The 27,682-nt window shown below is 55.7% G+C and overlaps 3 protein-coding genes across 7 annotated transcripts; 2 read left to right on the top strand and 1 right to left on the bottom strand.

Annotated features, from left to right (window-relative positions):
- The first annotated feature begins 593 nt into the window (after window positions 1–593).
- PDE4C (phosphodiesterase 4C) lies at window positions 594–13,739 on the top strand. 3 transcript variants are annotated; one of them, XM_055430682.2, is made up of 15 exons: window positions 594–853; window positions 4,333–4,524; window positions 5,386–5,422; window positions 5,510–5,583; window positions 5,799–5,851; window positions 6,117–6,229; window positions 6,309–6,402; window positions 6,939–7,102; window positions 7,300–7,398; window positions 7,822–7,986; window positions 8,073–8,172; window positions 8,764–8,918; window positions 10,308–10,430; window positions 10,681–10,863; window positions 11,392–13,739. In XM_055430682.2, exons 1-15 carry the CDS (start codon window positions 708–710, stop codon window positions 11,779–11,781), a joined length of 2,088 nt encoding a protein of 695 aa, XP_055286657.2. In that variant the 5' UTR covers window positions 594–707; the 3' UTR covers window positions 11,782–13,739. The 3 variants fall into 3 exon arrangements, with proteins under 3 accessions (XP_055286657.2, XP_055286655.2, XP_055286656.2); XM_055430680.2 differs by having other exon boundaries at window positions 628–853; window positions 6,120–6,229; XM_055430681.2 differs by lacking the exon at window positions 594–853 and adding an exon at window positions 1,986–2,605.
- A 3,364-nt stretch (window positions 13,740–17,103) lies between these two features.
- Window positions 17,104–22,709, top strand: RAB3A (RAB3A, member RAS oncogene family). The gene is made up of 5 exons (XM_055430701.2): window positions 17,104–17,245; window positions 18,347–18,574; window positions 19,668–19,786; window positions 20,786–20,910; window positions 21,863–22,709. Exons 2-5 carry the CDS (start codon window positions 18,347–18,349, stop codon window positions 22,051–22,053), a joined length of 663 nt encoding a protein of 220 aa, XP_055286676.1. The 5' UTR covers window positions 17,104–17,245; the 3' UTR covers window positions 22,054–22,709.
- MPV17L2 (MPV17 mitochondrial inner membrane protein like 2) lies at window positions 22,219–26,391 on the bottom strand. 3 transcript variants are annotated; one of them, XR_016038115.1, is made up of 6 exons: window positions 25,689–26,387; window positions 24,870–25,040; window positions 23,789–23,865; window positions 23,532–23,660; window positions 22,870–23,242; window positions 22,231–22,540 (listed from the first exon to the last, which is right to left on the bottom strand). XR_016038115.1 is itself a non-coding variant. In XM_055430700.2 (5 exons), exons 1-5 carry the CDS (start codon window positions 25,918–25,920, stop codon window positions 22,472–22,474), a joined length of 678 nt encoding a protein of 225 aa, XP_055286675.1. In that variant the 5' UTR covers window positions 25,921–26,391; the 3' UTR covers window positions 22,219–22,471. The 3 variants fall into 3 exon arrangements, 2 of the variants coding, with proteins under 2 accessions (XP_055286675.1, XP_055286674.1); XM_055430700.2 differs by lacking the exon at window positions 22,870–23,242 and having other exon boundaries at window positions 22,219–22,540; window positions 25,689–26,391; XM_055430699.2 differs by lacking the exon at window positions 22,231–22,540 and having other exon boundaries at window positions 22,758–23,242.
- Between the last annotated feature and the right edge of the window lie 1,291 nt (window positions 26,392–27,682).

The following is a 27,682-nucleotide window of genomic DNA, read 5'->3' as shown; positions in this document are numbered from 1 at the left end:
CCTGGGGTGGGCTGTGGCAGCTGAAGCTTCACAGGGCGGAAGCTTGGCAGGAGTAGAGTGCGGATGTTTGTCCAGTGGAGACAGCAGGAGAGGGGAAAGGATCCAGAGACAGGGACTGGAGAATATCAGAGCAGGTGGAGTTCATGTAGGGGCTTGTGGAGGGGAACAGAAAGAAGGGGAGGAGACTTGCAGTGAAGACTTGAGTCTGTTTCCACCTTTGTCCAAGCCTGTTTCCCCACCCGACAAAAGACTCAAGGATTGTAGTTTCTGAGCAGGCTCTTGGTGGCTCTGGCCTCAGTTTCTCCATCTGGAAAATGGGCAGAGGGTGATTGAAAGTACTGTGTGGGATCTGGGCAGCCCCTCGGCATACTCGGAGAGTCCCTGATATTGGAGGGCACTTCTTTTTCTGACTTCCCTATCTCTCTTTCCAGCCCAGCAAGCTGCACCTCTGGGGGACATGCTGACAGAGGGAAGTGGTGTAAGATGCGGTTTCTGGGCTCCCCCAAAGAAGGGAAGCAGAGAGCCCCGGCTAGCTCAGGGCCTCAGTTTCCCCATGTGTCCCCGTGGGGGCGTTCCTGAGCGGGTCCCGCGGCAAAGGCGGGGCTGGTGCGCCTTGGGTCTGCTCCCCGCCGGGCCCCGCCCCCGTGGCTGTCCAGAAAAGGCCCCGCGCAGCCAGTGCCGCGTCCAGCCTCCACGCGGTCTTGGCGATGCAGGGTGCCCCTGCTCCCGCCCCGGCCCCTGGGCCCAGCTCCCCTCGGGGCTCCCCGCGCGGCTCCCCCGGGCTCTTCAGGAAGCTCCTGGTGAACCAGAGCATCCGCCTGCAGCGGCGCTTCACCGTGGCCCATCCGCTGTGGTGAGGCGAGACAGGGCCTCGCAGGGGTCATCGGAACCGCCGGGCTGGAGGTGGGAGGGGCAGAGTCAAGGACAGTGGGAGCCGGGTCAGGGCATAAAGGCTCTGTTCCTTTGCCCTTTTTTCGGGGTTATCTCTCTGCCCCTGCTCTGTCTCTGTCTCTTTTAGTTGATGACTGCCTTTCTCTCTCCATCTGTCTCCCTCCACCCACCGCCTGGATACATGCCCAGGGGACCAGCCGTCTGTCCCTTTCCAGCTGCGTGGCCTGGCGCAGGACGGGCCGAGGCTCACGTCTCCTTCTGACTCTTGCCAACCCGGGGCGGGAGGGCTGAACGTACAGGCAGTGAAGGGATGAGGGTCACTCCCCGCCTTGGTCTGCCCCGGCCATCCGCCCCGGTGCCAACAACGGGGTGGCCTGGTGGCCTCACACTAAGCCCTCGGTATCCTCGGAAGACGTGATTTGATGGAGACCTTTGAGGCAGGGTGTTCGCGATGTAAGAGGGCTTGTTGCTGTTCCAGGCTGAGAGCTGACAGCCTCAGCTCCGCGCCACTTCTGCTCAGCGCCACTTGGTTGCCTCCTTCAAAGACTCGTCCCACCGCTTTGGCTTTAAATTCCGGCCCTTCAAGAAGCCACTGTAACATCGTGGGTTGCGGGGCAGAGGCTGGGGTTGGAGGTGGGGCTGGTGGGCTCCGACTGGGTCTGGTACCTTGCGCTTGGTTCGCGCGGCTTTAGCACTCAACTTGGTAACTTGGCACCTGGAGGCTCAGAGATTAAAGGTCCATTCTCCAAGGTCACAACGGCCAGTGACAGCTGGTGTGTGTGTGTGGGGGGGGGCAGTCGTGACGGTGGTCCCTGATGGCACCATTTCAGGCCAGAGTGGGGTTCCGGGTTCGGGAGAACCCGCTCCCACACGCTGCACCAGCCGCCTGCGAAGAGGGATCCCAGCCTAGGGCTTGGGAGTGAGCACAAAGGCGTCGAGAACGTCAAGGGTGTGAGGCTGGAGGAGGGCGGGTCTCTCCGAAGCCCCTGTGCCTCTGTTTACCTGTCTAGCCGATGGACGGACGCGCCGTTCCCACAGTCCGTGCGACTTTCTCCCCGCCGACCGCGTCATGGAACCACTGCTTGACCCCGCCGCTCTCGGCTAAGTTTAGAGCAGAAAGAAAAACAGCGTCGTCCGCAGCGAGAAAACCCCGGCTCAGCCCTAACTCTCCGCACTCGCTTTTGCATTCGAACCCAGCACCCTGTGACCTCTCCTGGCTTCAGTTTCCCTATTTATCCACAGTTGCGCCTTTTCCAGAACCTTTGGGGAGAGGAGAGGGAGGGGTAGGTGGTAGCCATTCCTGGGACTCCCCCTCGGATCGCAGGTTTAGGGTATCCACCGCCAGTAGCCCGCCCCCAAGAGTCTCCGCCAGTCACTCTGCCAGCTCCTGGGCCGGGGAAGCGCAAGGAAGCCGCGCCCCCCCGGGTGACGTCACGAGGCGGGAATTCAGAAGCTCTGGAAGAAGGGACTTCTGCGAGAGCCCAATTCGAACGGACCGAGAGCGATCGGACACAGCCGAACACCCGAATGAGGCCGGACTAAGCCGAATGTGCCCGACGTGGCTTGAGCGCCACCTCGACTTGCTCGAAAACCTCGTGCGGCCAGACACAGCCGAACATGCCCGAAACCTTACGAACATACCCGACTGCAGTCGGAGGTAGCCAATTTCGGCCTAACTCACCCGACCGAAATCAGCGGGAAGAGGCCCAATCCTGTAAGACAAGGCCCTCAGAGAGCCCAAATTCTTGGGTTTCCTGGGTGACTCAGACGGTAAAGAATCCGCCCGCAATGCGGGAGACCTGGGTTCGATCCCTAGGTTGGGAAGACCCGCTAGAGGAGGGCATGGCAACCCATTCCGGTATTCTTGCCTGGAGAACCCCATGGGCAGAGGAGGCTGGCAGACTACAGTCCATGTGGTCGCAAAGAGTCGGACACGACTGAGCGACTAAACACAGCAAAGCACACTGACCGAATTCAGAGGGAAGAGGCCCAATTCTGTATGACCAGACCCAACTTAGTCAAACTCGGCCGTTCATGACTGAATTGGGCAGAATGCTGCCGAATTCCTGACCCCCAACTCGGTCTGAACCGAATTCCCTGCTCAGTCTTCCTTCTGGCAGGTGCCGATCCCAGCCCGTGGACCTGGAAGGGATAACCTGGCAGGGGACCAGGTGGACACTGGACCTTGGCTAGGAGTCCTCTGTCTAGGGGCATCCCCTGGGGTCTTCGTGTCTCCGTCTTTCCTGCCTACTCCCTTCTCTGTGACCCACTTGCAGCCCTTCTCCCTGGTTGCAAACTCCTGGTCTCACACTTCTATTCTAGCCCCAAGCCCCCTGCCATTCTTTCTCTGACCTCTGGCTCCACGGGGGAGAGGCCTAGATCCCCCTTACTTCCCAGAGTGTGGCTGGAGGGAGAGATGGGGCTGAGAGATAGGGGGTTGGGGTTGGGGATTGCCTTGAACAGGGGAGAACCCGTGCCCTGAGTAAAGGGCACAGCCTGTGCAAAGGCCTGGAGGAAGAGGAGAACAGACAAAGCATTCAGGCCAAAAATAAAGCGAGGAGCTGGGGAGCTAAGGATGGGGCTGAGTGAGCTGGAAGTCAGGCTGATGAGATGGGGGCGGGGCTTTATTATGGTTTAGGGTGAGGCCTGGAGCTGGGGTAAGGGACACGTGGTCCAGGGCATAGCCAAGGACAGCTGAGGGTGGGGCATCTCCCAGCTGTGGGGGGCCTTCCAGTGTGCCTCATCCAGGCAAAACCCAGGTGCCCTCCTGAGAGGCAAGCCCAGGAAGTCATTTCCAGTCCCCACGCACTTACCCTTAGTAATCTGGGTAAGTTTATCAGCGCCCTGTCGCCCTCCTCAGGTGTTGGGTTGTAACTCCCTAAAAGTGCCCTGGGGATGAAGTCTGCATGCCTGGTAAGTTGCTTGAGTTGTGTTCTACTCTTTGCGACCTATGGACTGTAGCCCGCCAGGCTCCTCTGTCCTCTGTTCATGGGATTCTCCATACTGGAGTGGGTTGCCGTGTCCAACCCAGCGACCAAACCCATGTCTATTAAATCTCCTGCAATGGCAGGCAGATTCTTTACCACTAGTGCCACTTGGGAAGCCTGGATGTAGTCTATGATACCCACATTAGAAACAGAGTGGTTGATGTCCACAGAAAAGCTGTGACCCATGGTCACATAGCCACTTAGAGACAAATCCAAAACTCAAGTGCTGGAGTCCAGATTAGTCCCAGTGGAAAAGACTCTGGGGTTCAGAGGCAGAGACGGAGGTGCGAGGAGCACTGTGTCCCTTAGTGCGGGTATGACTGTAGGACAGATGGACAAGCTGCAGGCTACTCCTGCCCTGCCCTGGGGAGGACATGAGAAAATGGATTTAGACTATGATGTGGCATCCATACTCCAGGACCCTCGGCTCTGACTATGTCTCCTTTGCCTTCAGCTTGGACCTGGAAAATGGGCTCTCGTGTGGGAGAAGCATCCTGGACCCTCAGGCCGGATCTGGCTTTGGCCGGATTGTCCAAGCGCCTGCCCAGCACAGTCAGAGGCGGGAGTCCTTCCTGTACCGCTCAGACAGTGACTATGAACTCTCATCCAAAGCCATGTCTCGGAACTCCTCCGTGGCCAGTGACCTGTGAGTTTGAGGCTGGTGGGATAACACCTCCTCTTACTTTCTTCTTTCCTTTATTCCTCCGTTTCACACACCTCCTTCAGGTGACCATTTGAGCTGGGCTTTGAAGTACAGAGAGCAGTTTGCCAGACAGCTCACTTACTCAGTTAAGCAGGATGACAATGCTATCCCGTGATCCTTTGTGCTTGACTCCAGGTTGGGGTTGGGTGGTAATCCAGAAACATTAAAGTCAATTAACAGCAACCCAACAAACTCCTTGATTTGAGCTTCCTGAGTTCAGTTCAGTTCAGTTCAGTCGCTCAGTCGTGTCTGACTCTTTGCAACCCCATGAATCACAGCACGCCAGGCCTCCCTGTCCATCACCACCTCCCGGAGTTCACTCAAACTCATGTCCATCGAGTCGGTGATGCCATCCAGCCATCTCATTCTCTGTCGTCCCTGTATCCTCCCACCCCCAATCCCTCCTAGCATCAGACTCTTTTCCAGTGAGTCAACTCTTCCCATGAGGTGGCCAAAGTATTGGAGTTTCAGCTTTAGCATCAGTCCTTCCAATGAACACCCAGGACTGATCTCCTTTAGAATGGACTGGTTGGATCCTAGTAGCCATCATTTCCTGACTCTGCTAAGACCCCTGTTGTCCCTGGCACTCAGATTCTCCATTTTTGAGATGGGGATAAAGTGAGTGATTGGTCAGAGGGCTGTGGTGGCCTTCAGAGAAGCGTTGGGTGAGGGGAGACCAGGGACTTCCTGGAAGACACTCCAAGGATGCGCTCAGCTGAGGGCACAGTGTGGGCAAAAGCTGGAAGATGGGAAAGTTTGGGAGGGCTCCTCCTGACCGCCCTTCCATGTCCCATCTCCCCGCAGACACGGCGAAGACCTGATTGTGACGCCCTTTGCCCAGGTGAGTGCCCACCTCTTCCTTCCGTCGTGTGCCAGGCAGGCAAAGCCGACCCCTCCTTTCCAACGCTCACCACCCCTCTCCCCGCAGGTTCTAGCCAGTCTTCGGACAGTTCGGAGCAACGTTGCGACCCTTGCCCACTTGCAGGATCGCGGGGCACCCAAGTACGCAGGGGGCGGGGCGGGGGCGGGGCCTGGCAGAGAGAGGCGGGTTCAAAAGACAAGGTGGACCAAGGAGAGTTGGGCGTGGGCGGAAGGGGTGCAGCTGGTAACTCGCAGGGGCGGGCAGGGGCAGTAGCGTGGGAGGAGGTGGGGCCTGGAGGTCTTGGGGGCGGGCCCTGTGGGCGGGGCAGGCCACTCCTGAGCCTACTGTACTGCAGGCAGGCGTGCGTCTGTAACACCCCATCTGGCAGCCAGCCCCCTCCACCAACAGGTAATGTGCCTACTCCTATCCCCTCCTTCCACTGTGGGACAGCTGTGAACCTCCTCTCTATGGTGACCTCTCCAGTCCATGAATCTTTAAGCTGTGCTAATTCTAAGCCCTCTTCCCCCAAACACCCTTGGGGATGGAGAGAGCCGAGGGTCCTGAGTGGCCTCACTGGGAAGAGCTGCAGGGACGGGGGCAGAGACGGGGGCAGGAGGGGCGCGGGTTTCCCGAGTAGGGGGTGGGGCAGACCCCTGATCAACTTGGCCCCCAGAAGACACTGGGCAGAAGCTGGCTTTGGAGACACTGGACGAGCTGGACTGGTGTCTGGATCAGCTGGAGACATTGCAGACGAGGCACTCAGTAGGGGAGATGGCCTCCAACAAGGTGAGGGAGGCCAGATGACTGCGACCCCTTGCCTCTGTCCACAGGGCACCATCATCACTGTCCTCATCTTCCCCTGCAGTTCAAGCGGATGCTGAACCGGGAGCTGACTCACTTGTCTGAAACCAGCCGCTCAGGAAACCAAGTGTCCGAGTACATATCCCAAACCTTCCTGGGTGAGCTATGGTGGGTCACTGCCTAGGCCAGATTGCAGAGATAGGAAGAGGGAAGAGAAAGAAAGGCTTCTACTACAGAGCTCAACTGAGGAAGATAGAACCAGACACGGACACCTCCAGCCCTATGGGGTAAGGCCGGACCAGAGGGAGGAACAGGAGGATCTTCCAGGAGGAGGGGGACGTTAAAGTGAGGGTTTTGAAGCATGAGTAGAAGTTTGCCAAGGAGGAGCTAGCAGGAACCACGCAGCAGGGTCTCCAGTTTGGGAGATGGAAAGGATATTTGGCTTTCCAGAAAAAATACTAAGCTCCAGATGCCCAGAGGCCATGTCCAGTAGAAGGGGTTACTGAGATCAACCTTGAACAGAGGGGAAGGGTAGCTACAGGTCAGGCAGGACTGTACTCTGAGATTACTTTGATTCAGGTAAAAAGGCAATAAGTTGATCTCAAGGCTTGGCGAGGTCCAGTACCTGAGGCCAAGCAGACTAACGCTAGCAGGTGAACTGACTTTTCTGAGTCCTACCCTGCCCCACCTACAGAGCAGCAGACTGAGGTGGAGTTACCCAGGGCGACGCCCACGGAGCCCCCGAAGCCCATGTCCCAGATCAGCAGCTTGTGTGGACTTCCCCACAGTTCCAGTCTTTCCACAGCCACTGTCCCACGCTTTGGGGTCCAGACAGATCAGGAGGGGCCACTGGCCAAGGTGGGTTTCCAGTGGGAGTGCTGCAACCCAGGCTTGGATGCGTGCTCTGTGTGGGTACCCTATTTTGGTCCTCAGTTTGCCCACCTATATACTGACCAGGTGGGGCTCACGGTGGGACCTGAGGCCTGGGGTGGGGTCGAGGCTGCAGAGTCTGTGGAAGTTGGGCTGGAGTTAAGCTCCAGTCCTTCCTGCTTTAGGAACTGGAAGACACCAACAAGTGGGGGCTTGATGTGTTCAAGGTGGCAGAGCTAAGTGGGAACCGGCCTCTCACAGCCATCATGTTCAGCATCTTTCAGGTACCTCCCCTGCCTGTGGCTTCTGATACCCTGTGTCTCCTTCACTTCTTCCTACCTCAGGGGCTCAGGGGACACATAATCCTCAAATCCTCCCTAACATGTCTGAAGGGGGTCATTTGAGTAAGGGCATTGAAGGATGGATAGGAGTTCATTAGGTGTAACAGTTCATTGCTGACTATTAACAAAAGTCAGCCTTGGGCCAGGCCCGAAGAGACCCAGTCTGGAGGGAACAACTGTGCAGTCAGAGATGAGAAAGAGGGGAAGGACAGAGACCAAGGGAATTCAGAGGGAAAGCAGGGAAGGCTTCCTGCAAGAGGGGGCACTCAAGAGATGGTTAGGGATTCAGAAGGAGAGAAGGCATAGGAAGAGTGTGTGCTGCCACCCAGAGGCCGAGGCCCTGACTAGGGGCCTGTGATGGACCAGGAACGGGACCTGCTCAAGACATTTCAGATCCCCGCAGACACGCTTGCCACCTACCTACTGATGCTGGAGGCTCACTACCACAACGATGTGGCCTACCACAACAGCCTGCATGCTGCCGATGTGGCCCAGTCCACACACGTGCTGCTCGCCACACCTGCGCTCGAGGTAGGGGCCTGGGGCTGCAGGCGCCTCTGCTGGGTGCAGGGCACAGAGGCCCTGGCCCTCACCCGCTATGCTCCATGCCCACTCAGGCCGTGTTCACAGACCTGGAAGTCCTGGCTGCCATCTTTGCAAGTGCCATCCATGACGTGGACCATCCGGGGGTCTCCAATCAGTTTCTCATTAACACCAGTGAGTTAGGGAGCTGTGGGCCCTGCCACTGCCTGTCAGTCAAGTGATGTTAGGTGGTCCCATCCCTGCTCTGAGTCTCTCTGTTTGTGAAACAGCTGCCACAGTCTTCCCTCCCTCAGGTGCCAAGAGCAGCCCTAGATATACAACAGATACCCAGTAAATGAGAGAATAATACATGTGGCAGAGCTGATGTGAGCCCACTGAGATTCTAAACTTTAGGATCCTTTAGGAGGTGTAAGCAGTGGTTAGGTACCTCTTATATATTGATACATCCCTGGAGAGGTGGAAATAAAGAGTGGAGCCCTGACTCAGTAGTTCATTCAACCAGCACTCAGCACTCTCTCCTGCCATGCCACGTCTCCAAGGAGTCACCAGTCTCAGGGAGGCAGAGCTGAACACACATGCCCCCAGCCCTGAAGAACCAGGTCAGGGCCACGGGGAGAGACAGGGTCCCAGAAGGCTTCCTGGAGGAAGGGGGCATTAAAGTTGGGGCTTCAATGCATGAGTAGGAGTTTGCCAAGACTTCACAGAACCAGCCTTTGGGTGGTGTGGTTGGGCGTGTGGGTCTTGAGACTCTCCACCCCCCTGCAGACTCAGAGCTCGCACTTATGTACAATGATGCCTCCGTGCTGGAGAACCACCATCTGGCCGTGGGCTTCAAGCTCCTGCAAGCAGAGAACTGCAACATCTTTCAGAACCTCAGCACCAAGCAGCGGCTGAGTCTGCGCAGGATGGTCATTGACATAGTGAGATCACAGTGATGGGTGGGAGGGTGATTTTGGCACGGCTGGGGGTTCAGTTGGATGAGGGCATCTTCCCATTCTGAGCCTGAGCTTCCTGGTTTTGTAAAATGAGATGATGACTGTCCAAGCCTTGGGTGGGACTGACTGGCCCTTGGTTAGGCTGATCAAGTCTTTGATGCAATTCACATGCAAACTATGTGGAAACTCTTTCTATCTGAGAAACTCATTCTTTCCCAGAAACTTTTCTTTCTGGGATTTCGGGTGCAACTTTATCTGCATTTGATATTTTTCAAGTTGGGAGACACCAGTAGGTTTTGTGATCTTATGTCTCAAGTCATTTATTTAGCTAGCATTTATTGAGCATCTACTGTGTGCTTGCCCTTTGCCAGTGACCATTAGAATTCTTCCCTTCACGAGACTTACGCTCTGTGGGGGAGATGGACACATAGGCAGAGCCACAGTGGGGGCCCTGTAGACAGACCCTGTGATAGAGAGGCGCCCAGGGTGGGAGGACTTCCCCAAGAGGGTACACTGAAGCCAGGGCCTGCAGAGTGCAGAGGATCGTGGGATGGGGAGGAGTGTTTCTAGCAGAGGGAACAGCATGTGGGGAGGGCTAAGAGGAAACCAAGGCTGCAAGTGAAGAAGAACTAAAAGTTTGATAAGGGAGAGTGGGAGCTTTGGGCAGTAGGCACCCCCAGCAGAAGCATCATTTGGGCCAGATGGGAGGTTTGGGGAGAAGATTTGAGACTTCTGTCTGATTCTCAGAGAAACCCGTGGGTCATTCCTGGGCTGGGCCTGTAGGGGTACAGCTAAGGAACTTTTAAACAGTTGTGTTCAAGGCTGAACTCCCCTTCTAATGGCTGAAAACAGTCCTCCCAGCCACGCAGCAGCCACAGAGCAGTTTGGGGAGCACCAGGTACACCTGTGACTCCCACAGCCCTCTGGATAAACCCCCCACTCCCCCCTGAGGCCCTCCCCACTCTTATCACCCTCACTTGCTCCTCTGTTGCTCCTGCACTCATTTGTTCCAGGCACAACTGTCTCCTCTGTGTAGCCTCAGGGCCTTTGCACTGGCCGTGTCATCAGTGGGGTCTCTCTACTGCCCTCAGGCACACTCATCTCAGCCCCCAGGTTTAATCTCCTTCCTTCATGCCCTGTCCCACGTGTGGGATGCACCCCACAAGTCCAGCAACCTTGGAGAAGGGACTGTTGACTCAGCCTCTTTGTGAACTGGTTTTGCAACGAATCTCGTTACATGCCCCCATTTCTCAGGTGAGGACACTGAGGCTCAGAGGGTTGAAGAACCAAGTGGGTCCAGCGTCTGTAAGGTGGGGAATGGGGATGAGGCAGGCATTATCTTCATACCTGTCATCTTCCCTCGCCTGCCTCCAGGTGCTGGCCACAGACATGTCCAAACACATGAACCTCCTGGCTGACCTCAAGACCATGGTGGAGACCAAGAAGGTGGCAAGTCTTGGTGTCTTGCTGCTAGACAACTACTCTGACCGCATCCAGGTGTGTGGCCAGGCAGCCCTGGGCTGATTTCCACGGCTCTCCTTTAGCTCCATGTATGAAATGCCAACTGAATGCCCAACTTGAAGAAACAGAGGCACCTATGGCCTTTGTCTTAGCCACCTCTTCCCCTTCCTGGCCTCAGTTTCCCCACCTGTAAGATGGGTGTGTCCATGGCACCAGCCTCTTTAGGGCAGGTACCAGGCCTGGGGGGTGGCCTGGCCTGAGCCCTCCCGAGCCTCGATCTCACTAGGTCTTGCAAAGCCTGGTGCACTGTGCTGACCTCAGCAACCCCACCAAGCCGCTACCACTCTACCGCCAGTGGACAGACCGTATCATGGCCGAGTTCTTCCAGCAGGGCGACTCTGAACGGGAATCAGGCCTGGACATCAGCCCCATGTGTGATAAGCACACAGCTTCAGTGGAAAAGTCCCAGGTCTGAGAGTGACTGATTTGAGCTGGTGGCACTGGGGAGAGGGGAGAGAAAGGAGTGGCTGAGCTGACCCTGTGATTCCTGGCTTGACCCCAGGCTGGCAGATGAGGCGATGTGGCCTAAGGGTTTGCACTGGGCTGGGTCTGATGTGCCCTGGGATATATTCCCTCTGGGATGCTTTAAGAGAGATATGCACTTACTTGTGGAGTTTGGAAATGCTTGTTCTGGGTGATATGGAGTATTTTAGAAGGGGTCCCAGTCTGGGGGCACATTCATCAGCCCTGAGGAGTCAGGAGTCAGGGCTAAGGTGGATGGAAAGACTTAGGTGTTGGAGAAGCCTAGAAGGGGCAGGGGAGGCGTCCTAGAAAAGGGGTTTTTTGAAGAGGATTTTGAAGGATGACTAGGAGTTGGGAAATGGCATTCCAGGCAAAGGGGAACAACCTGGGCAAAGGCCTGTCTGGACTGGGCTTAAGTTCCACAGTGACTCAACATTCAGCAACCGCTACCCCCTCAACTTTGTATTACCCACAGGTGGGTTTCATTGACTATATTGCCCATCCACTGTGGGAGACGTGGGCTGACCTGGTCCACCCAGATGCACAGGACCTGCTGGACACTCTGGAAGACAACCGCGAGTGGTACCAGAGCAAGATCCTGCGCAGCCCTGAGGACCCCACCAGCCCCAAGCAGGGTAGCCCTGACAGATTTCAGTTTCAGCTCACTCTGGAGGAGGCAGAAGAAGAGGAGGAAGAAGAGAAGGAAGCATTGGATGGGGAGGCCTCAAAGTCACCTGACACTGAGCTCCTATCCTCTGAGGCCAGCCCAGACCCTGGGGCCCCACAGCTGGATTACCAGAGGACTGTGGGCAAGCCCTGCATGGACCATGAGGGCAATGCAATGGCTGAGCCTTTGGGCACCTAATGGCCCCTGATGGGTGGGTGGACTTTCCAGGAAGAGGTCCCAGGTGGCCCCTGCTTTGCCTCCTCAGGGAGACAACTGGGCTTTTTGCTACAGGCAGGTCTCAGGGTTGAATCAGAGGCACATGACTGGGGTCCACTCTGACCCTGGGATCGGCTGAGAGCGCTCTCCAAGGAGCTGGGCTGGTGGGGGGGCAGCCTCTTCCAGGGCCCTTGTGTTCTCCCTCCTGGACTTCCACCCCTGGTGTAGAAAGGGAGTGTCTGCCAGGCACCTTTGTCCATCTTGTCCAGTGGTCATTCTTGAGCCACTCCGTCACTTTATTCTTTCATGCTTTATCAGATATTTACTGGGCGTGTACTGTGGCCAGGCCTGTGCCTGTTATGTGCCTCTGGGGTACTTCTGCACGAGTAGATGGGGAATTAGTCTCCAGGAGATGACCCATCCCTTAGACACCTCCCCTAAGTCTAGCAGGCAGCTCACTGAAAGAGAACAAGAATTTGAATGGGGAGTTCTCAGCATCAAACTTCATCTGGCTCTGGAGATCTGGTGGTGATAGGGGGTGATGGTAGGGGCCAAGGAAGAGAGGGCTTGGTGTCAGGAACTGTCTCTGAACGTTGATTTGGCCTTCCCTGCTTGTGCACTGGATGCTGCTTTAAGTTGCTGTGGTTTCTATCTTCAGGTCTAAGGATCCTGGTTTTCCCTGGCCCCAGGGCCTCCTGCTGGCTCCCTCGTATTCTCTCCCTTTTCGAGAACAGTAACAAAAGTACAGAATTCTCCTTCAAGGAAGGTTCTCTCCATCTTCTGATTCCGAGGCTGTCTAGACTCCCCATAGGGAAAAGGAGGTCTCTGACACTTCCTTGTGAGTCATCACCTCTTCTGGGCTTCCGTTTCCCCTCTACGGCCTGATCCTGGTACTTGGGTAAATTTTGGTTGGAGAGTGATGTGTGTGACCTCCCTGAAATATCTTAGAAATATGGGGCATTTGCTTGGATTAAAATAAACTTTATCACACAGAATTAGTACCGTGCCCGTTTCACGAATGGGAAAACGGGAGCGGAGAGTCTGCCCTATGCTCTCAGGGCTCAAGGCCATGCTGCTGACTCCAGACGTTAGCCAGCGGCGCCCCCTGGTGGCAGCAGGCGCAGAGGGGAGGCGGGGAGAAATCGGGGGTCCTCGCCTTGCAGGAAGTCTCTCCGCGCCCCGCTAAGTGGAGTTCATCCTGAGGGTTGTGGGCCTGGGGCAGAGCCGGTGAGGTGGCTCTGTGCTCAAGTCTCAGATTCAATTTTCACTTCTGGAGTCCTCAGTATCCCCCAACCCCCATCCCCCCCACCCCGCTACCCTCCCTCCCTGCGTGTCTGAAGATTTATACATGACAGAAGCCATTACAGAGCAGCAACTGGCTTCAAGAACAGCTGGCTTCAATCCTAAATAATTTCATTAATAATTCCATTCCATTGATAATTCATCGTCATCACAATTAATCATCTAACTTCACCGAGGGAAAATTAAAGGGCATCTGGATCATAAACTTGGTACATTTCTTTCCAGGCTTTTAAAAGGCAGAGATTTATGGGATTTTTATTTATAATTTTTTTTATCCTTCCCCCTTTACTTGCAAGCAATACATGGTAACTGTAGAGAATTTTCAAATAATGGAAACATTTAAGAATGAAAATAAAATTCTGCTGTAACCTCACCCCTAGATCATCTGCCTTCAGCATTTCACCTTATTTCTGTTTTTTTCTCCCCCTCATTCATAAGAACATTCATATGTTCTTCAGTTTGGGCCACAGCTATTCCTCCCTCTCCTCCTTACTGTGAACACTACGCATGCTGGCTTTTCATACCCCAAGCACAAGGCCACCTCAGGCCCTTTGCACATGCTGTGCCCGCCACCTGGAATATTTCTGTGCCTCATCCTCACCCTTTGGGTCTCAGCTCAGCATCCCCTCCTCCAGGAAGTCCTTCCTGACTCTGCCCCTCCCACTCCAGGTTGGCAATAGTAGAAGCTCTCTGGGATTCTTTGCTTTGTTTCTACCACCCTCTCCAGACTGAGATCTTCAGACTCCCCCAGAGACTGACTTTGACAACTGCAACAAATCTCTTAACCTTCCTGAGCCTTTGTCATTTCACAGGTAGAATGGACTTGCTTTGGGCATGTATGTGTGCTAAGTCGCTTCAGTCATATCTGACTCTTTGTGACCCTGTGGACTGTAGCCACCAGGCTCCTCTGTCCATGGGATTCTCCAGGCAAGAAAACGGGAGAGGGTTGCCGTGCCCTCCTCCAGGGGATCTTCTCAACCCAGGGATGGAACCGCGTCTGTTGTCTCCTGCATTGGCGGGGGGGTTCTTTACCACTAGTGCCCTCTTTCTGCTCTCCATTTCACAGAAGTAGGAACTGAAGATCATGGTGGGGGGGGGGGGGAAGAAGTCACTCGCATGCTCCAGGTCCCCCATTTTCTCCCGTTTAGGGTCTTTTCTGGGGGACACACTCTTTGCCTTTGTGGCCCACCCTAGACCCAAAGGAAAGGAGAAGTTCTTTAGGGCCCATGGGAACTTTCAGGCCTTGACTCTAGGACCTGTTTGCCCTCTGTTTAGGGAGAAAATATTGCCTGGCCCCCCTTACAGAGCTGAAGACGGGCTGTCCCTTGAGCTTATTTAGTGAGTTCCAGCCTCAAGGCCTTTGCGCTTGCTGTTCCCTCTGTCAGAGCACTGTCCCCCAACTTCTGCCAGTGGCCAGCTCCTTTTCCTCTTTCAGATTTCTGCTTAAATGTCACTTCCTCAGAGAGGCCTTCCCTAACCTCAGTGGCCAAAGTCACCCTCCCTTCAATCCTTCATTGATTCATTCATATCAATCATCACAGGGTGCCTACTGTGTCTGCAGGTGTAGGTGCTGAGGACACCAATCCCTGACTCTCAGCGCTCACAGCTGGCTATTGAATAAAGGAGTTAGCATGACATTTCTGTTGGGGATGTGTCAGGAAGGAGAAATACATGACATGATAGGAAGTGACAGAGTGAAATCAGAGCTTCCAGAGGGAGGGGGGTGTTGACTGGAGACCTGAAGATGATGAGAGAGCCAGGCACAGGGAGAGCTAGGGAAACAGCTCAGGCAGAGGAAACAGCAGGTGCAAAGGCCCTGAGGCAAGATTGCATCTGGAACCTAAAATACGGAGTGACTCACCAGAGGAGAAAGATGAGTTAGTGTGGAGGTAGTGGGGTGGGATCTGAGAGAGTTTGGAGCCCTTCTCCCCGCACCCCCGCCCCCCTACCCCAGCTCGGCCCCCGGCTATGTCTCCCTGGCCACATAGGACACCTCCCCTTAAGTCTGTAGCGCCCACCTCCAGTTCAGCCATCCCTAACTCCAGATCCTTTTGCTGATTCTTAACAATAAAGTCCTTCCATTATTTTTACTTTACAATACCAAATACATTTGGGCAGAAGCTGGTGCACATTGTTGTGAGCTTTTACCCTTTGGGGAAAAAATAAGTGGGTATCGCCGACTGTTGCCCGAACATGCATCTGGGAGGTCAGGGAGCCTAGCAAACTCGCATGCTTTCACCTCCCCCAGGGCAACGCCTGGAGACCCCACTCCCCGCCCCAAAGTGGGAACTCGACTGCTGGTCTTCCAGTGGGGAGAGTTGGAGGTGGATTTATATTTATATTTAAAAAATTTTCCCAATTCGCCGCAGTGGGTTTGTGATACTTTTATAGTCCGAGTGAGGAGGAGGGACAAAGATGTTATCCTTTGGAAAAAATAGATATCCCAACTGCAGGGAGAGCGGGAGGGGCTTCTCCGCACTTCCGGGGCGCTGGGGGCGGGGGGGGGCGGCCTCCAGGCGCTAAGTTATTCTGGTCTCTAGGCGCCTCTGCAGCTGGTGAGCTTTTTATAAACAGGACCAGCCCCGCCCCTCGTCTCCAGAGGAGGAATCAGGGAGATCAGAATTTTCCTGGGGCCACACGCCCCCTGCCGGGTGTGGAGACTGGAGCTGGGGCGGAAGGTAGCGCCCTGCAATGGAGGCCGAGGTCTCGTTCTTCCGTGCCAACCCCCATTTCACATCAAGATCCTTGGGGGATGACGGGTCATCTTGGACCCCAGAGTCTCCATCTCCGAGTCTAGTTTTGCCAGGATGGTGGAGGGAGGGGTCCGGCAGGAGTACAGCATCTCCCCCCACCCCACTCCTTTATTGCAGGGTCTTTGAACCTCACTGTTTCCTGCGTTGTTTTTTGTTTGTTTGTTTTAACCGCAGACTTTGCGAGATTAGGGGACAGGCTGTTTTCCTGCCCTACTTCCGCCATTTGAATTTTTCTCTGGAAAATGGGGCGCAGGAAGGAGACAGGTTCCCGGAGCGTCCGTCAGCCCCCTCTTTTCCGGAAATTGGTGGCAGAGGGTGGCTCTCTTGATCCCGATTTCTCCTTTCTTCATCTCAGAAACAGGATGGATCATCTACTAGCCCGACCCCCTTCAGGGGTCCTGAGTGTGTTAGTTGCTCAATCGTGTCCAGTTCTTTGCGACCCATGGCTCCACCAGGCTCCTCTGTCCATGGAATTATCCAGACAAGAATACTGGAATGGGTAGCCATTCTCTTCGCCAGAGGATCTTCCCAACCCAGGGATCGAACCCAGGTCTTCCGCATTGCAGATTCTTTACCGTCTGAGCCACCAGGGTACATATCAGAAATGAGACGGGGTCTATCTTGATCCCTATTTCCGCTACTTCTTCTTTTATACTTACTTTGAACCCCGTAAATAGGAGATATAGACCTTTTTCTCGAACCTCGCTTCCTCTTTTCTGAAATTGGGAATGAAAGTGAAAAGTGAAGTCGTTCAGTCGTGTCCGACTCTAAGCGGTCACAGCACCTTGGACTGAACGGGGACCTCCTGAGACTAAGACCTGGGGTGCGTGGGGGCGGGGAAGGGGAACGCCCCCAGAAGACTCAGGCTCAGTTGACGCCTCAACCTCTGGGCCCTTCAATTGCCCGGAAACCACCATTGGACAGGAGGAGGGGGGTGGCAATCTTTGACTGGTTACTTACCCCGTCGCTCGAGCACTTAAGCCAGTGAGAAGGCGCTGCGCAGCCCCGCCTCCCTTATACTGAAGAGAGGCGGAGCCAGCAAGCGATTCCTCCCCTCCTGCACCGCTTCTGCTAGCTACTGGATGCGCCCTCTGGGCCCCGCCCCCTTCGCGCGTCAATCTGCGCAAGAGCCCCGCCCCTCCCGGCTCTGCCTGCGACAGCAGACCGTATCTCCATCCGTGGCTCCGCCCTAGAATGGCATCACGGCCGTATCTGCATGTGAGGCCCCGCCCCTCCCTTTGCAGGTCGTCACCGAGGACTGCAGGGGCCTCAGCCGCTGCCGCCGCCTCCGCTGCAGCGCAGCCCCACATCAGCACACCGGGGGCCCGGTCACCGCCACTGCCAAAAAAGTCGCCGCCGCTAGGGTCGCCACAGCATCAGTGCAGAACGAGGTGAGCTCCCAGGCCTCCAGGTGCGCTTCCGCGCCGAGCACCTATATAACCTTAATTTGACTGATGGTCTGGTTGGGATAGGGGTCGAAGTTGGCCGGCCTTCAATGAGGCAGAAAGATGCGGCGGTCGCGAGCCTGGGGAGGGGGAGGGCCTCGGCTCCCTCTACCTGCCCTGTCCTCACCCCCATCCCCATCCCTCCACCCCCGGCTCTGCGGTGGAGGGGGAGGGGAGATGAGGCGAGTGCCTTGCGGGAAGCGTGCGCGTGCGCGTGGAGTGCACACGCATGTGCGCGCCCGCCTGTGCAAGGGGGTCTGTGTGTGCCCTTGCTAGTTGACCAGAGTATCCTCGTGCATACCTTGCGGATCCCGACCCGAGACTGAGAGTGTTACAGGCATGTGGAGGCAGACGCGTGGACTGCGCGTGTGCGTGCACAACAATGTGCCTATGTGCACAGAGATGTGTGCCCGTGTGGGTGACGTGTATTGGGCTGCATGGGTGGAGGACGCAGTGCGCACGGGTGGGTTTGCACATTTGAATATACATGTTGGCGTGCACACAGGTGTCTGGCTCTTTCCGGTGCACCGAGCGTGTCCCAGTGTGTGCCCTGCTGTGTGCACGTGAGCGTGTGCACGCCCCGTGCCTATCACGTGATATGGCTGTCACAGCTCGCGCTCTCCCAGCCTGGGAGTCTGAGAGAAGGACGGCGGACACGCGTCCCCGCGGTACCGTACACGCGTGTGCACGTGCGCCCGCTAGGCTCAGTTCTGAGGAGCATGAATGATTGATGGGGGGCGGGGCCGGCCGCCGTTAGTCACCTCTCCTGGCGCAGCTGCAGGGCTTAGGTTACAACCGGGCCAGGGGCGCAGGCCTGCTGGAGGGGGCTGCAGGGTGTCTCCATCCCCTTCGCTCTGAGGTCCTCCCTGGAACCTCAGGCCTTTCAAGGTCACGGCCCGCCCTCTGCGGTGGGGCGCGCCGTTAGTACTGGGGCTCCTGATGGGATAAGAGTAATCTCTGTCTCTCGCTGGGAGCTCTCTAACCTGAGCCTGGGCGTTTGGGGACGGAGGGGGATCCCTCACCTTCGCTTACGCCCCGCACCCCCAGATGGCATCTGCCACAGACGCTCGCTATGGGCAGAAGGAATCTTCCGACCAGAACTTCGACTACATGTTCAAAATCCTCATCATCGGAAACAGCAGCGTGGGCAAGACATCTTTCCTCTTCCGCTACGCAGACGACTCCTTCACGCCTGCCTTTGTCAGCACTGTAGGCATCGACTTCAAGGTCAAGACCATCTACCGAAACGATAAGAGGATCAAGCTGCAGATCTGGGTGGGTCCAGCTGGGGGGCCTTCTGGCTCCGTCACTCTCCCTCTCAGGACCAGCAGCCCCAGCTCTGCCTGTTTCTTTCCTGTCTAGATTCACTCATTACACACTGAGCATTTATGAGGCGCTTACTGTGTGCCAGGGGCTGGAGGCACAGAAGAGAGTGCCCCCTCTCTCCTATCAGCGCTCTCCAGGGGTGGGGAAGGGGCAAATGCCGGGTCCTGTCCTACCCCTGACATCATCAGATGCATCGCTTGCTGAGTGCCTCAGTTTCCCCGTGTCCAAGTTCCTCCACCAGTGTCTGGATGTTTCAGAGGGTTCCTGACCCCCCAGCCTCATTCCCTGGGCCAAGAGCAGGCTCCTCCACCAGGGTCTTCTGGCCACCTCCCTCAACACTTCTGGGTCCTAAAGGAATCTGATAAATCCCAAGCCAGAGCTGGTTGTTCCCTGCTCACAGTCCTTCCATGGCTCCCACCTCACCTGGTCCGCCCCTGTTGATCCCTCATCTCATCTGTCTCCCTCCATCTCCACCTAAGCCCCTTTATTGTTCCTCAAATGTACCAGACCCAGTCCCACTTCAGGGCGTTTCCCTAGACTTTCCTTCCCCTGGCCCCCATACGACTCCCTCCCTCATCCTTCACATTTTAAAATTGTCCCCCAACCCACACTGCCCATCCTTGCCTGTTTTTTTTTTTTTTTCTTCTCCTGTCTCATTGCTTTCTGACAAAATGATCTGAGGATCCATTTTCTTTCTTGTCTTGGGTTGATTCTCTGTTTCTTGCACAGAGCCGTCAGTTCCCAAAGGGCAGTGATTTTGGCCCGGTTTGTTAATAACTGTGTCCTCAGTGCCCAGCACAGGCTGCGGCACAGGTCCATGGGGTGGAATGAATGAAGGGATGATGCTGCAGGCACCTTGGATCACTGGCACTACGTCCCCTGGGACAGGCAGCCGACTCACTCTTCCTGACCCACTGTGCCTCTGGGCAAGCCCCTGCTCCTCTGAGCCTCCAGGGGGCTGGGCCCCACCATCTCAGAGTTCACGCCCATGCTGAGGGACTCCCATGCGTCTCCTCTCTGACACCCCACCTCTTCTTCCCAGGACACAGCAGGGCAAGAGCGGTACCGGACCATCACGACAGCCTACTACCGGGGCGCCATGGGCTTCATCCTCATGTACGACATCACCAACGAGGAGTCCTTCAATGCGGTGCAGGACTGGTACGTGCGCCCCCACCCGCCCTCTTCTGAGCCAGGTTTCGTAAAGCCTGGGGTACAGGCCGAGTGCCAGCCCCTTGGCATAAATGTAAATAACAATATCAGGGTCCCAGCTCTGCTATCAATCTATAATCATTAAAACGATGTGGCATCAGCTCAAAATAATGGGAAAGAAAGACTTAGGTAGGAAAATGAAACTATAAACATATAAGGGAAAAAAAGTCTGGGAGGGACAGAAAATATAAAGATAGCTTGCAAGTTTTGAAGGTATAAACATTTACATTGTCTGCTGAGAGTAATGATAAATTTTGAGAAAATGTTTGAATTTGTTCAAGCGGGAGAATTCTCCTCTGGGGGTAAGGGATCTGGGAAGGGTGGGAAAGACTTCTTGAAAGAGGGACTCTCAAGTTCAGGAACTGTGGGAACAGGCCCCTGCAGAGAGAAGAGTGTTCCTGGCAGGACAAAGGCAGGAGAGACTGAGCTTGCCCTCCTCAAGAATTAATGGGACAGGATTTCCCTGGTGGTTCAGTGGGCTTCCTTGGTGGCTCAGACGGTAAAGAATCTACCTGCAGTGCAGGAGACCCAGGTTCCATCCCTGGGTCAGGAAGATCCCCTGGAGAAGGGAATGGCTTCCTACTCCTGTATTTTTGCCTGGAGAATTCCATGGACAGAGTAGCCTGGTAGGCTGCAGTCCATGGGGTCACTAAGAGTCAGACATGGCTAAGCGACTAACACTTTCACTTTCCAGTGGCTAAGACTTTGCACTCCCAGTGCAGGGGGCCCAGGTTCCATCCCTGGTCAGGGAACTAGATCCCACATCCCACAAGGAAGATCAAAGATCCCGTGTGCTGAAACTAAGACCTGGCATACCCAAATCAATAAATATTAAAAAGAGAATTAATGGGAGGTGGGGCTTGAACAGGATGAGTGACAAGGAGATGGGGGAGGGGGTTGGTGCTGATTCTCCAAGTCCTAACCTTCCTCTGTCACCACCGCCTCCAGGTCAACCCAGATCAAGACCTACTCATGGGATAATGCCCAGGTGCTGCTGGTAGGGAACAAGTGCGACATGGAGGACGAGCGGGTGGTGTCGTCAGAACGCGGTCGACAACTGGCAGACCACCTGGGTGAGTCCCCAGTGACGCCGGACATCACAGGCTAGGAAAGGGACGCTGAGGCCCTGAAAGGGGGAGACACACACCCAAGGCCTCACAGCTCAGCCAAGATGCAGCCCGGGTTTGAATCCCGATAACATACTCTCTGCAAGCTGGCCTTTGACCCAGGGGCCATTTCAGGTGGGTCCTGAGGGGTGTCTAGGAGCTCACTCTGCAAGGAGGTAACGATTCATTCTGATACTGTCACTGCCCAGACTAGTGCTGGGTGTTGCTGGGCCTGAGAGGCCTCCAGATTTGTGGGAGAGGGAGGGATCGGGGCTGGTGGAACTAGCAGGGAGCCGGGCTCTGCTTGGCATAGGTAAGGCTTCCTGGAAGTGGGGCACTGGAACTGGTATTTGAAGGAAAAGGGTGATCTTCAGACAGAAGAAACACTGTGACAGGATGTGGGAAGGATCTTTTTGGCAAATAGTCTTACATGACTGGAACATGGGGATCACTTGGAGGAAATATGGTTGATCGTGCAGGACCTGAACTACCAGCTGGGGAGTCAGACTCTTCAGAGGGCAGTAGGAAGCCACGGAGTTTGTGTGAGCAGGAAAGGCCTGGATCTGTGTCAGATGCTACCAGGACCAGGGCTGGACCGGATGGTGGGAGCAGGGAATTAGCCCATCACCCTATTTATTATCGTAGCTATTTATTTATTGGAGATGTCCCCCAGGGGCTTGGGCACCCCCTTGTTCCATGCAGGGGCTCTGGGGACAATGAGAAGAGGAGAGTTTTAGGGGGAGGAAAGGAGTCCAGGAAATAAAGGCTGACTCAGTCCACTGTTGCTTCACCATGGGACTTGTCCACGCCTTTAACATGCATCTGGCACTGGGAAACTCCAGGTGTTACCTGTCCTCAGCCAAGTGTGTCTGGGCGCGGGGGGATCCAGCGTCCTCACCCCTCCCTTCCCCGACCACAGGGTTCGAGTTCTTTGAGGCAAGCGCCAAGGACAACATTAATGTCAAGCAGACCTTTGAGCGCCTTGTGGATGTCATCTGCGAGAAGATGTCTGAGTCATTGGACACGGCCGATCCCGCAGTCACCGGCGCCAAGCAGGGCCCACAGCTCACGGACCAGCAGGCGGCTCCGCATCAGGACTGCGCCTGCTGAGAGCCCCCCCCGCCCCGCCCCATCCTGGCCCCGCCCCTGCCCGCCCCCTGGGCCTGAGCCAGGGCCTCTACTGGCCATGGGCGTGAGTCCCCTGCCCCGATTTAGCCCATCACCCTATTTATTATCGTAGCTATTTATTTATTTATTGGAGATGTCCCCCAGGGGCTCGGGCACCCCCTCCTCCGTGCCCTACCCTGTACATACAGCCCTGTTCTCGCTCTGCAGTGGCGTGTCGTGGCCCCGTGAACTCACCGCTCACTCTTCCCTCCAGACCCCACCTTTTTATAAATTCACCCCCATCAACAGTTATCAGTTTCGGAGAGGGGGCCAGATGAAACCCCAGGGAAGGCTGGTAGGGTGATGGGAGGTAGCCAGCCTCCTGGCTGTGGCGTGGTGGGTCCAGGCGGCTGCAGGCATCTCAACGTGGACCACTGGGTAGGTCAGAGCCAGGAAATGGTCCACCTGCTCTTCGCCCCCAAGGCTGTACCTTTTATGGGAGGAGGGTGGGGGGACTGCTGCAGATATGCACCACCCTGGGATACCACTCCCCACCAGACCTGTTCTGACGTCGTGAGTGTCAAACATGCCCCCCAGCCCCCCAGGAGATGTCATGACAACACTACACACACCCAATAAAGTGAATGGATGACACAATGTCCCTATGAGCACCGGCCTGATAACGCTGGCTCTGTTCATCCACAAGATTTTCAATTACAAAGAGAATTTAATGGTACTTTACAGTCCATGACTAGAGGATGAGACTGGAGGCTCCAAATTCTGGGGCCTGGCTCTAAGGGGATGGGCAATATCACCCACCTTGGTCCCAGCAGCCAGCCTACAGTAGTGTTGAGGGCTTGGTGCTGGCTGGCTGAAACCCCAGAGCTGAGGATGGCCCATCACAAGTCACTTGAAGCTGTCCCAGAAAGGCTGAGGTACAACTGTCCATCTTCATGGTTGTGTTCCAGAGGGAGAAACTGAGGCCTGGCAGTGGGCTTGGCAGGGGCAGCCCAAGCAGATGCCCAGGAGTTAGGGTGTGGCTAGGACTTGGCCTAGGAGTCGGTTCCCCTTCCCGCCCAGGTGGCTGGTCAGCAGAGACTCAGTCAGTTTTGCCTTGCTGTCTGGCATCTGGGGGCTCAGTCTGCATGGTGCCCAGGGCCACACAGCCTGGGGGTGTCAGGGGGCCTGGGATCTGACCGCACAAGAGCATCTGGTTACATGTACTGTTCATCCCCCTAGGCACCCCACTGAACCCTCCTCCAACCCCTTGGCACTGGGATCAGCTTCGCTGGACAGATGCGGGCTTGGTGCTCACCTCGTTGGTGATCAGCAACCTGCCCACCCACCACGGGGTGCAGGCAGGCTGTCACTGGCACAGGCAGCCTCACCCTGAAGGGTAGTTGTACTGCCATTTGGGGCTCACACATGTGCCCCCCTCCCCCAGGAGTCCCCTGGGTGCTTGGTCTGCCCACTGAGCTCACCCGGTATTTCAGGTAGGAGAGGTAGGTGTCCCACCCTAGCGTCAGGCCGTTGATGTAGGTGACTCGGAACTGGGGGGGCACGAAGAGGAAATTCACCAGCTGCGCAGCCGGCCACACGCACCAGTCAGCCTATGGGGAGGGGCGGAATGTAGTGAGGGGCGGAGCCAGGAGGGACTTGGGTGGGGCCTGAAAGGAGGGTCAGAAGCAAGATGAAAGAGAGGTGAAGGGATAGGCGGGGCCTGGGCAGGCATGCCCACCTTGTAGAATTCCCAGAACTTGTCCCGCAGCTCCTGACAGCTCTCGTCCAGGGTCTGGCCCTCCAGGCAGCCAAGGCCTAGGAAGGAAACCAAGAAATGAGAGTGTCAGGGGCTGGGGAGTATGGAGTACAGTGGTAAAGCGGGTAGGGTAGAACCCATGAGGAACAGAGCTTCCCCAATGGCTCAGCAGGTGAAGAATCGACCTGCAGTGTAGGAGACACAGGAGACTCGGGTTTGATCCCTGGGTCAGGAAGATCCCCTGGAGGAGGAAATGGAAACCCATTCCAGTATTCTTGCTTGAAAAATCCCATGGGGAGGAGTCTGGCAGGCTACAGTCCACAGGGTAGCAAAGAGTCAGACACAACTGAGCGACTAATCACCACCCCAAGCAGCGGAACAATGTCCCAAGCAGAGGAACCGGGACATTTAAAGACCTTGCAGTGGAAAGTGGGGCACAGCAGGGAGGCTGAAATGGGTAAACAAGAAGTGAGAGGTCTGTCCTGTATAAACTCGTACCCTGTGGGGTGGTGACAAACCCTTGATGAGGCGCTTTTATTACCAGTCCTGTACCTTCCTTTACCTTTACAGATAATGAAATGAAACTGACCCAGGGTGGCAAGGAATGAACAACTCTCCAGAGCCAAGGGTTAGGATGATTGTGCCCTGTCAACCTCAGTCTCACCTCCCCTTCCTCCAGCCTCAGGGCCTTTGCACCAGCTGTCCTCCTCCTCCGCTCCCACCCCCCCACCTCCCTCCCGGCCCTCTGGCTCCTTCGTGTCTCACCTCAGCATCTTCTCCTTGGGGAAGTTCTCCCAACCATCGTCCAGGGCAGCCCCCTCAGACACTGTCTTCATCCTTCCTACACGCAGCACCACTGTCTGTGATTCCGCCATTCACACCTGACTCCACTGGGGCTGTCCTGTCACCACTATACCCCAGCCTCCAGTCCCGGGCCACCCACACAGGAGGTGCATCGACAACGCATCTCCACATCCTGGACACAAAACTGGCTCTACCCGCCCCCACCCCTACCCCGGCCGGATCCAGGTGGGACCAAGCCCAAGTTCACAGGACTCCTTACCCAAGAAGTACCAGACGCCAAGCATAGGAGAGGCCACCAGTTGGTCAATGAGGACCTTCTTGAGGACGTTTGGGAGGCCAGGGAAGCCGGATGCAGGGAGCAGGCGGTCCAGCCAGAGATACCAATAGTGCAGGAAGGGGCCCATGCTGCAGCCGACTGCAAACATGCTCACTGTGGACAGTCCAAGAGTTAAGGGGGGCACGTTAGGCCAGCAACCTTCCCCCACAATCCACTCCCTCCCTGGCTGAGACCTGGGTAAGCCTGACACCCTCCCAGGGCCGAACCGAATATTCTTCCATTACTAGCCCCACCGCCAGGTACCATTCCAAGAGGTGCTTTTGCATCTTCTTCCCTCATTCCCTCACTACCCTATCAAAGGGTACTACCATCGCCCCGCTTTCCGAAGGAGGAAACAGAGGCACAGCTGATAGGGAAGTGTGGGACCATGGTGAGACCCAAGGCTGGCTGGCAGCCAGACGCTGCTGTGCCTTTGACTACCCCGGGTGCAGCATATCGTGCTCAATGGTCTGTCAGTGCAAGAGAGAGGGTAGCAGATCAGGGGGTGGGCGAGGACCTGACCGTCAGGAAGGCAGCGGACAGAAGCCCTACGTATTGGAGATGAGATGAAGACTCGAGGGGGAAGGGACGCGGAGAACGGGGAGGGGGTGTATAGGGTGCACGCTGAGGTCAAGGGTCTTGCCAGGAACTGAGGTCACGGGACACAGTCACGGAGCTCAGGTCCAGTTCACAGGTCTCCGGATCTGAAGCTGGGGGCAAAGACTTTCTGGGGTGAAAAGCCAGAAGCACCGGGCCCCTTACCTGAGCGCCGCGGGTCGAACTTCTGGCCGGGCCGGGCGCGAATCTCCCAGGACTGGCGCGCCCCATCCCCGGCCGCCATGAGAACGCCGCATCCCAGGGTGTTGGTGACGAGCAACGCACGGCCTTGGAAAAGGGGCTGACCGGCAGCCCAAAGGCCCCGCAGCCAGCGCCAGCCGCCGGACGGCATCGTCCGCGGGACCCAGGAACCGGCACCCCGGGCCGCCCCGCCCATGCCGGCCAATCCCAAGTCGCCGCCGAGTCCCGGGTACCCGCCCCGCGCGGTGGTACCCAATCGAACGCTTCCTTCGTGATTTGTATGCCCGCCCCAAATCGCTCTAGACAATCGCCGACTGCTTCGAAGCCTCACACCGCCTTCCGCGCCTTACGGACCAATCACACAAGGCTTCGCGTCACACCGCGCACGCCAATTACTGACGTTTCACCCTCGTTTTCCCGCCCCTTTCTGCTCTGGCCTATGGGTAACCGTCGTCACACTCTTAGACCGCCCAGTACCTCACAGACCAATCACTGACTTTAGGCTGGAAAAATCACAGCCCTTGTCCTGCCTCCCGCATTGAGATGGTCAATCTACGGCAGTTACCGAGTTCTCCCGTGTAAATTATCCTCCGGATTTCCAGATTCTCCCGCAATTCCTGAAAAGTGATGGCTACCGGAGAGGAAATCCAATCCCGCAGAGATTTGGGGACGTGGAGGCGGGGCTCCAGTTCTGCTGCGCGCGCAGGCTGTCGGGATTCCTGTCTGGACGTTGACCTTGGTCCTGACTACTGCTGGGCATCTGACCTAAGTTCCACAATAATGATGATACTTAAAACGCTACGCACTGTTCTGGGCACATGATGTGCTTTAAGAAATTTGACAGCAACTTTGTGTTGCTGCAGTGATAATTATATCACCACATTACCTCCTGTGTTCCTGTAGGGGAAAATCTGAGTTTCAGTGGAAACTCAGTAATCTATTCATTACTTACAGGAGCAGGGTGTCTGGAACCTGTGGGCCGAATTCTGTCGCCACCTGTTTTGGTGAGGTTCAAGAGCTAAGAATTTTCTTAACTTTTTTTGATTGGTCGATGAAAAAAATCCAGGTACTGTTCTGGGACGTGTGAAAATCGTATGAGATTCCGATTTTCGAATCCATGCTGCTGCTGCTAAGTCGCTTCAGTCGTGTCCGACTCTGTGCAACCCCATTGATGGCAGCCCACCAGGCTCCCCCGTCCCTGGGATTCTCCAGGCAAGAACACTGGAGTGGGTTGCCATTTCCTTCTCCAATGCGTGGAAGTGAAAACTGAAAGTGAAGTCGCTCAGTCGTGTCCGACCCTCAACGACCCCATGGACTGCAGCCTTCCAGGCTCCTCCATCCATGGGATTTTTCAGGCAAGAGTACTGGAGTGGGGTGCCATTGCCTTCTCCGTTTCAAATCCATAATTAAAGATATATTAGAACACAGCCACGCCCATTTTTTATTGTCTACTCTCAAATACAATGAGAAGTTGCAACAAAGATTGTATGATCTACAAAAACTAAACTTTTATTCTTTACAAAAAAAATGTTTCTTTTTTCTCTTTGTTAGAGGACACTCTTCAGTTTTCTGATTTTGATTCTATGGGAGATATTTGATAAACCCCGTGGTTATAACTCGGGGAAGGCAATGGCAAGCCACTCCAGTAATATTGCCTAGAAAATCCCATGGATGGAGGAGCCTGGTAGGCTGCAGTCCGTGGGGTCGCTAAGGGTCGGACACAACTGAGCGACTTCACTTTCACTTTTCACTTTCACGCATTGGAGAAGGAAATGGCAACCCACTCCAGTGTTCTTGCCTGGAGAATCCCAGGGACGGGGGAGCCTGGTGGGCTTCCGTCTATGGGATCACACAGAGTCGGACACGACTGAAGTGACTCAGCAGCAGCAGCAGCAGTAGTTATAACTGAAAACATCAAAAAGTAATTCTTACTTATAGGCATGCAAATGAATTCTGCC

The sequence above is a fragment of the Moschus berezovskii genome, chromosome 8, assembly GCF_049115385.1.
Source record: "Moschus berezovskii isolate FMDL1 chromosome 8, NW_MosBer_1.0, whole genome shotgun sequence".
Taxonomy (NCBI): Eukaryota; Metazoa; Chordata; class Mammalia; order Artiodactyla; family Moschidae; genus Moschus; species Moschus berezovskii.
The sequence above is the reverse complement of the archived record's forward strand: the minus strand, read 5'-3'. Positions and strand labels throughout refer to the sequence as shown.

Coding starts and splice junctions, on each gene's coding strand:
- PDE4C (XM_055430682.2), top strand. CDS start 708: ATGCAGGGTGCCCCTGCTCCCGCCCCGGCCCCTGGGCCCAGCTCCCCT. Junction 854..4,332: donor ACCGTGGCCCATCCGCTGTG/GTGAGGCGAGAC, acceptor CTTTGCCTTCAG/CTTGGACCTGGAAAATGGGC. Junction 4,525..5,385: donor TCCTCCGTGGCCAGTGACCT/GTGAGTTTGAGG, acceptor ATCTCCCCGCAG/ACACGGCGAAGACCTGATTG.
- RAB3A (XM_055430701.2), top strand. CDS start 18,347: ATGGCATCTGCCACAGACGCTCGCTATGGGCAGAAGGAATCTTCCGAC. Junction 18,575..19,667: donor GGATCAAGCTGCAGATCTGG/GTGGGTCCAGCT, acceptor TCTTCTTCCCAG/GACACAGCAGGGCAAGAGCG. Junction 19,787..20,785: donor TTCAATGCGGTGCAGGACTG/GTACGTGCGCCC, acceptor CACCGCCTCCAG/GTCAACCCAGATCAAGACCT.
- MPV17L2 (XM_055430699.2), bottom strand. CDS start 25,920: ATGGGCGGGGCGGCCCGGGGTGCCGGTTCCTGGGTCCCGCGGACGATG. Junction 23,866..24,869: donor TGGCGTCTGGTACTTCTTGG/GTAAGGAGTCCT, acceptor TTTCCTTCCTAG/GCCTTGGCTGCCTGGAGGGC. Junction 23,661..23,788: donor AGTTCTGGGAATTCTACAAG/GTGGGCATGCCT, acceptor CCCTCCCCATAG/GCTGACTGGTGCGTGTGGCC.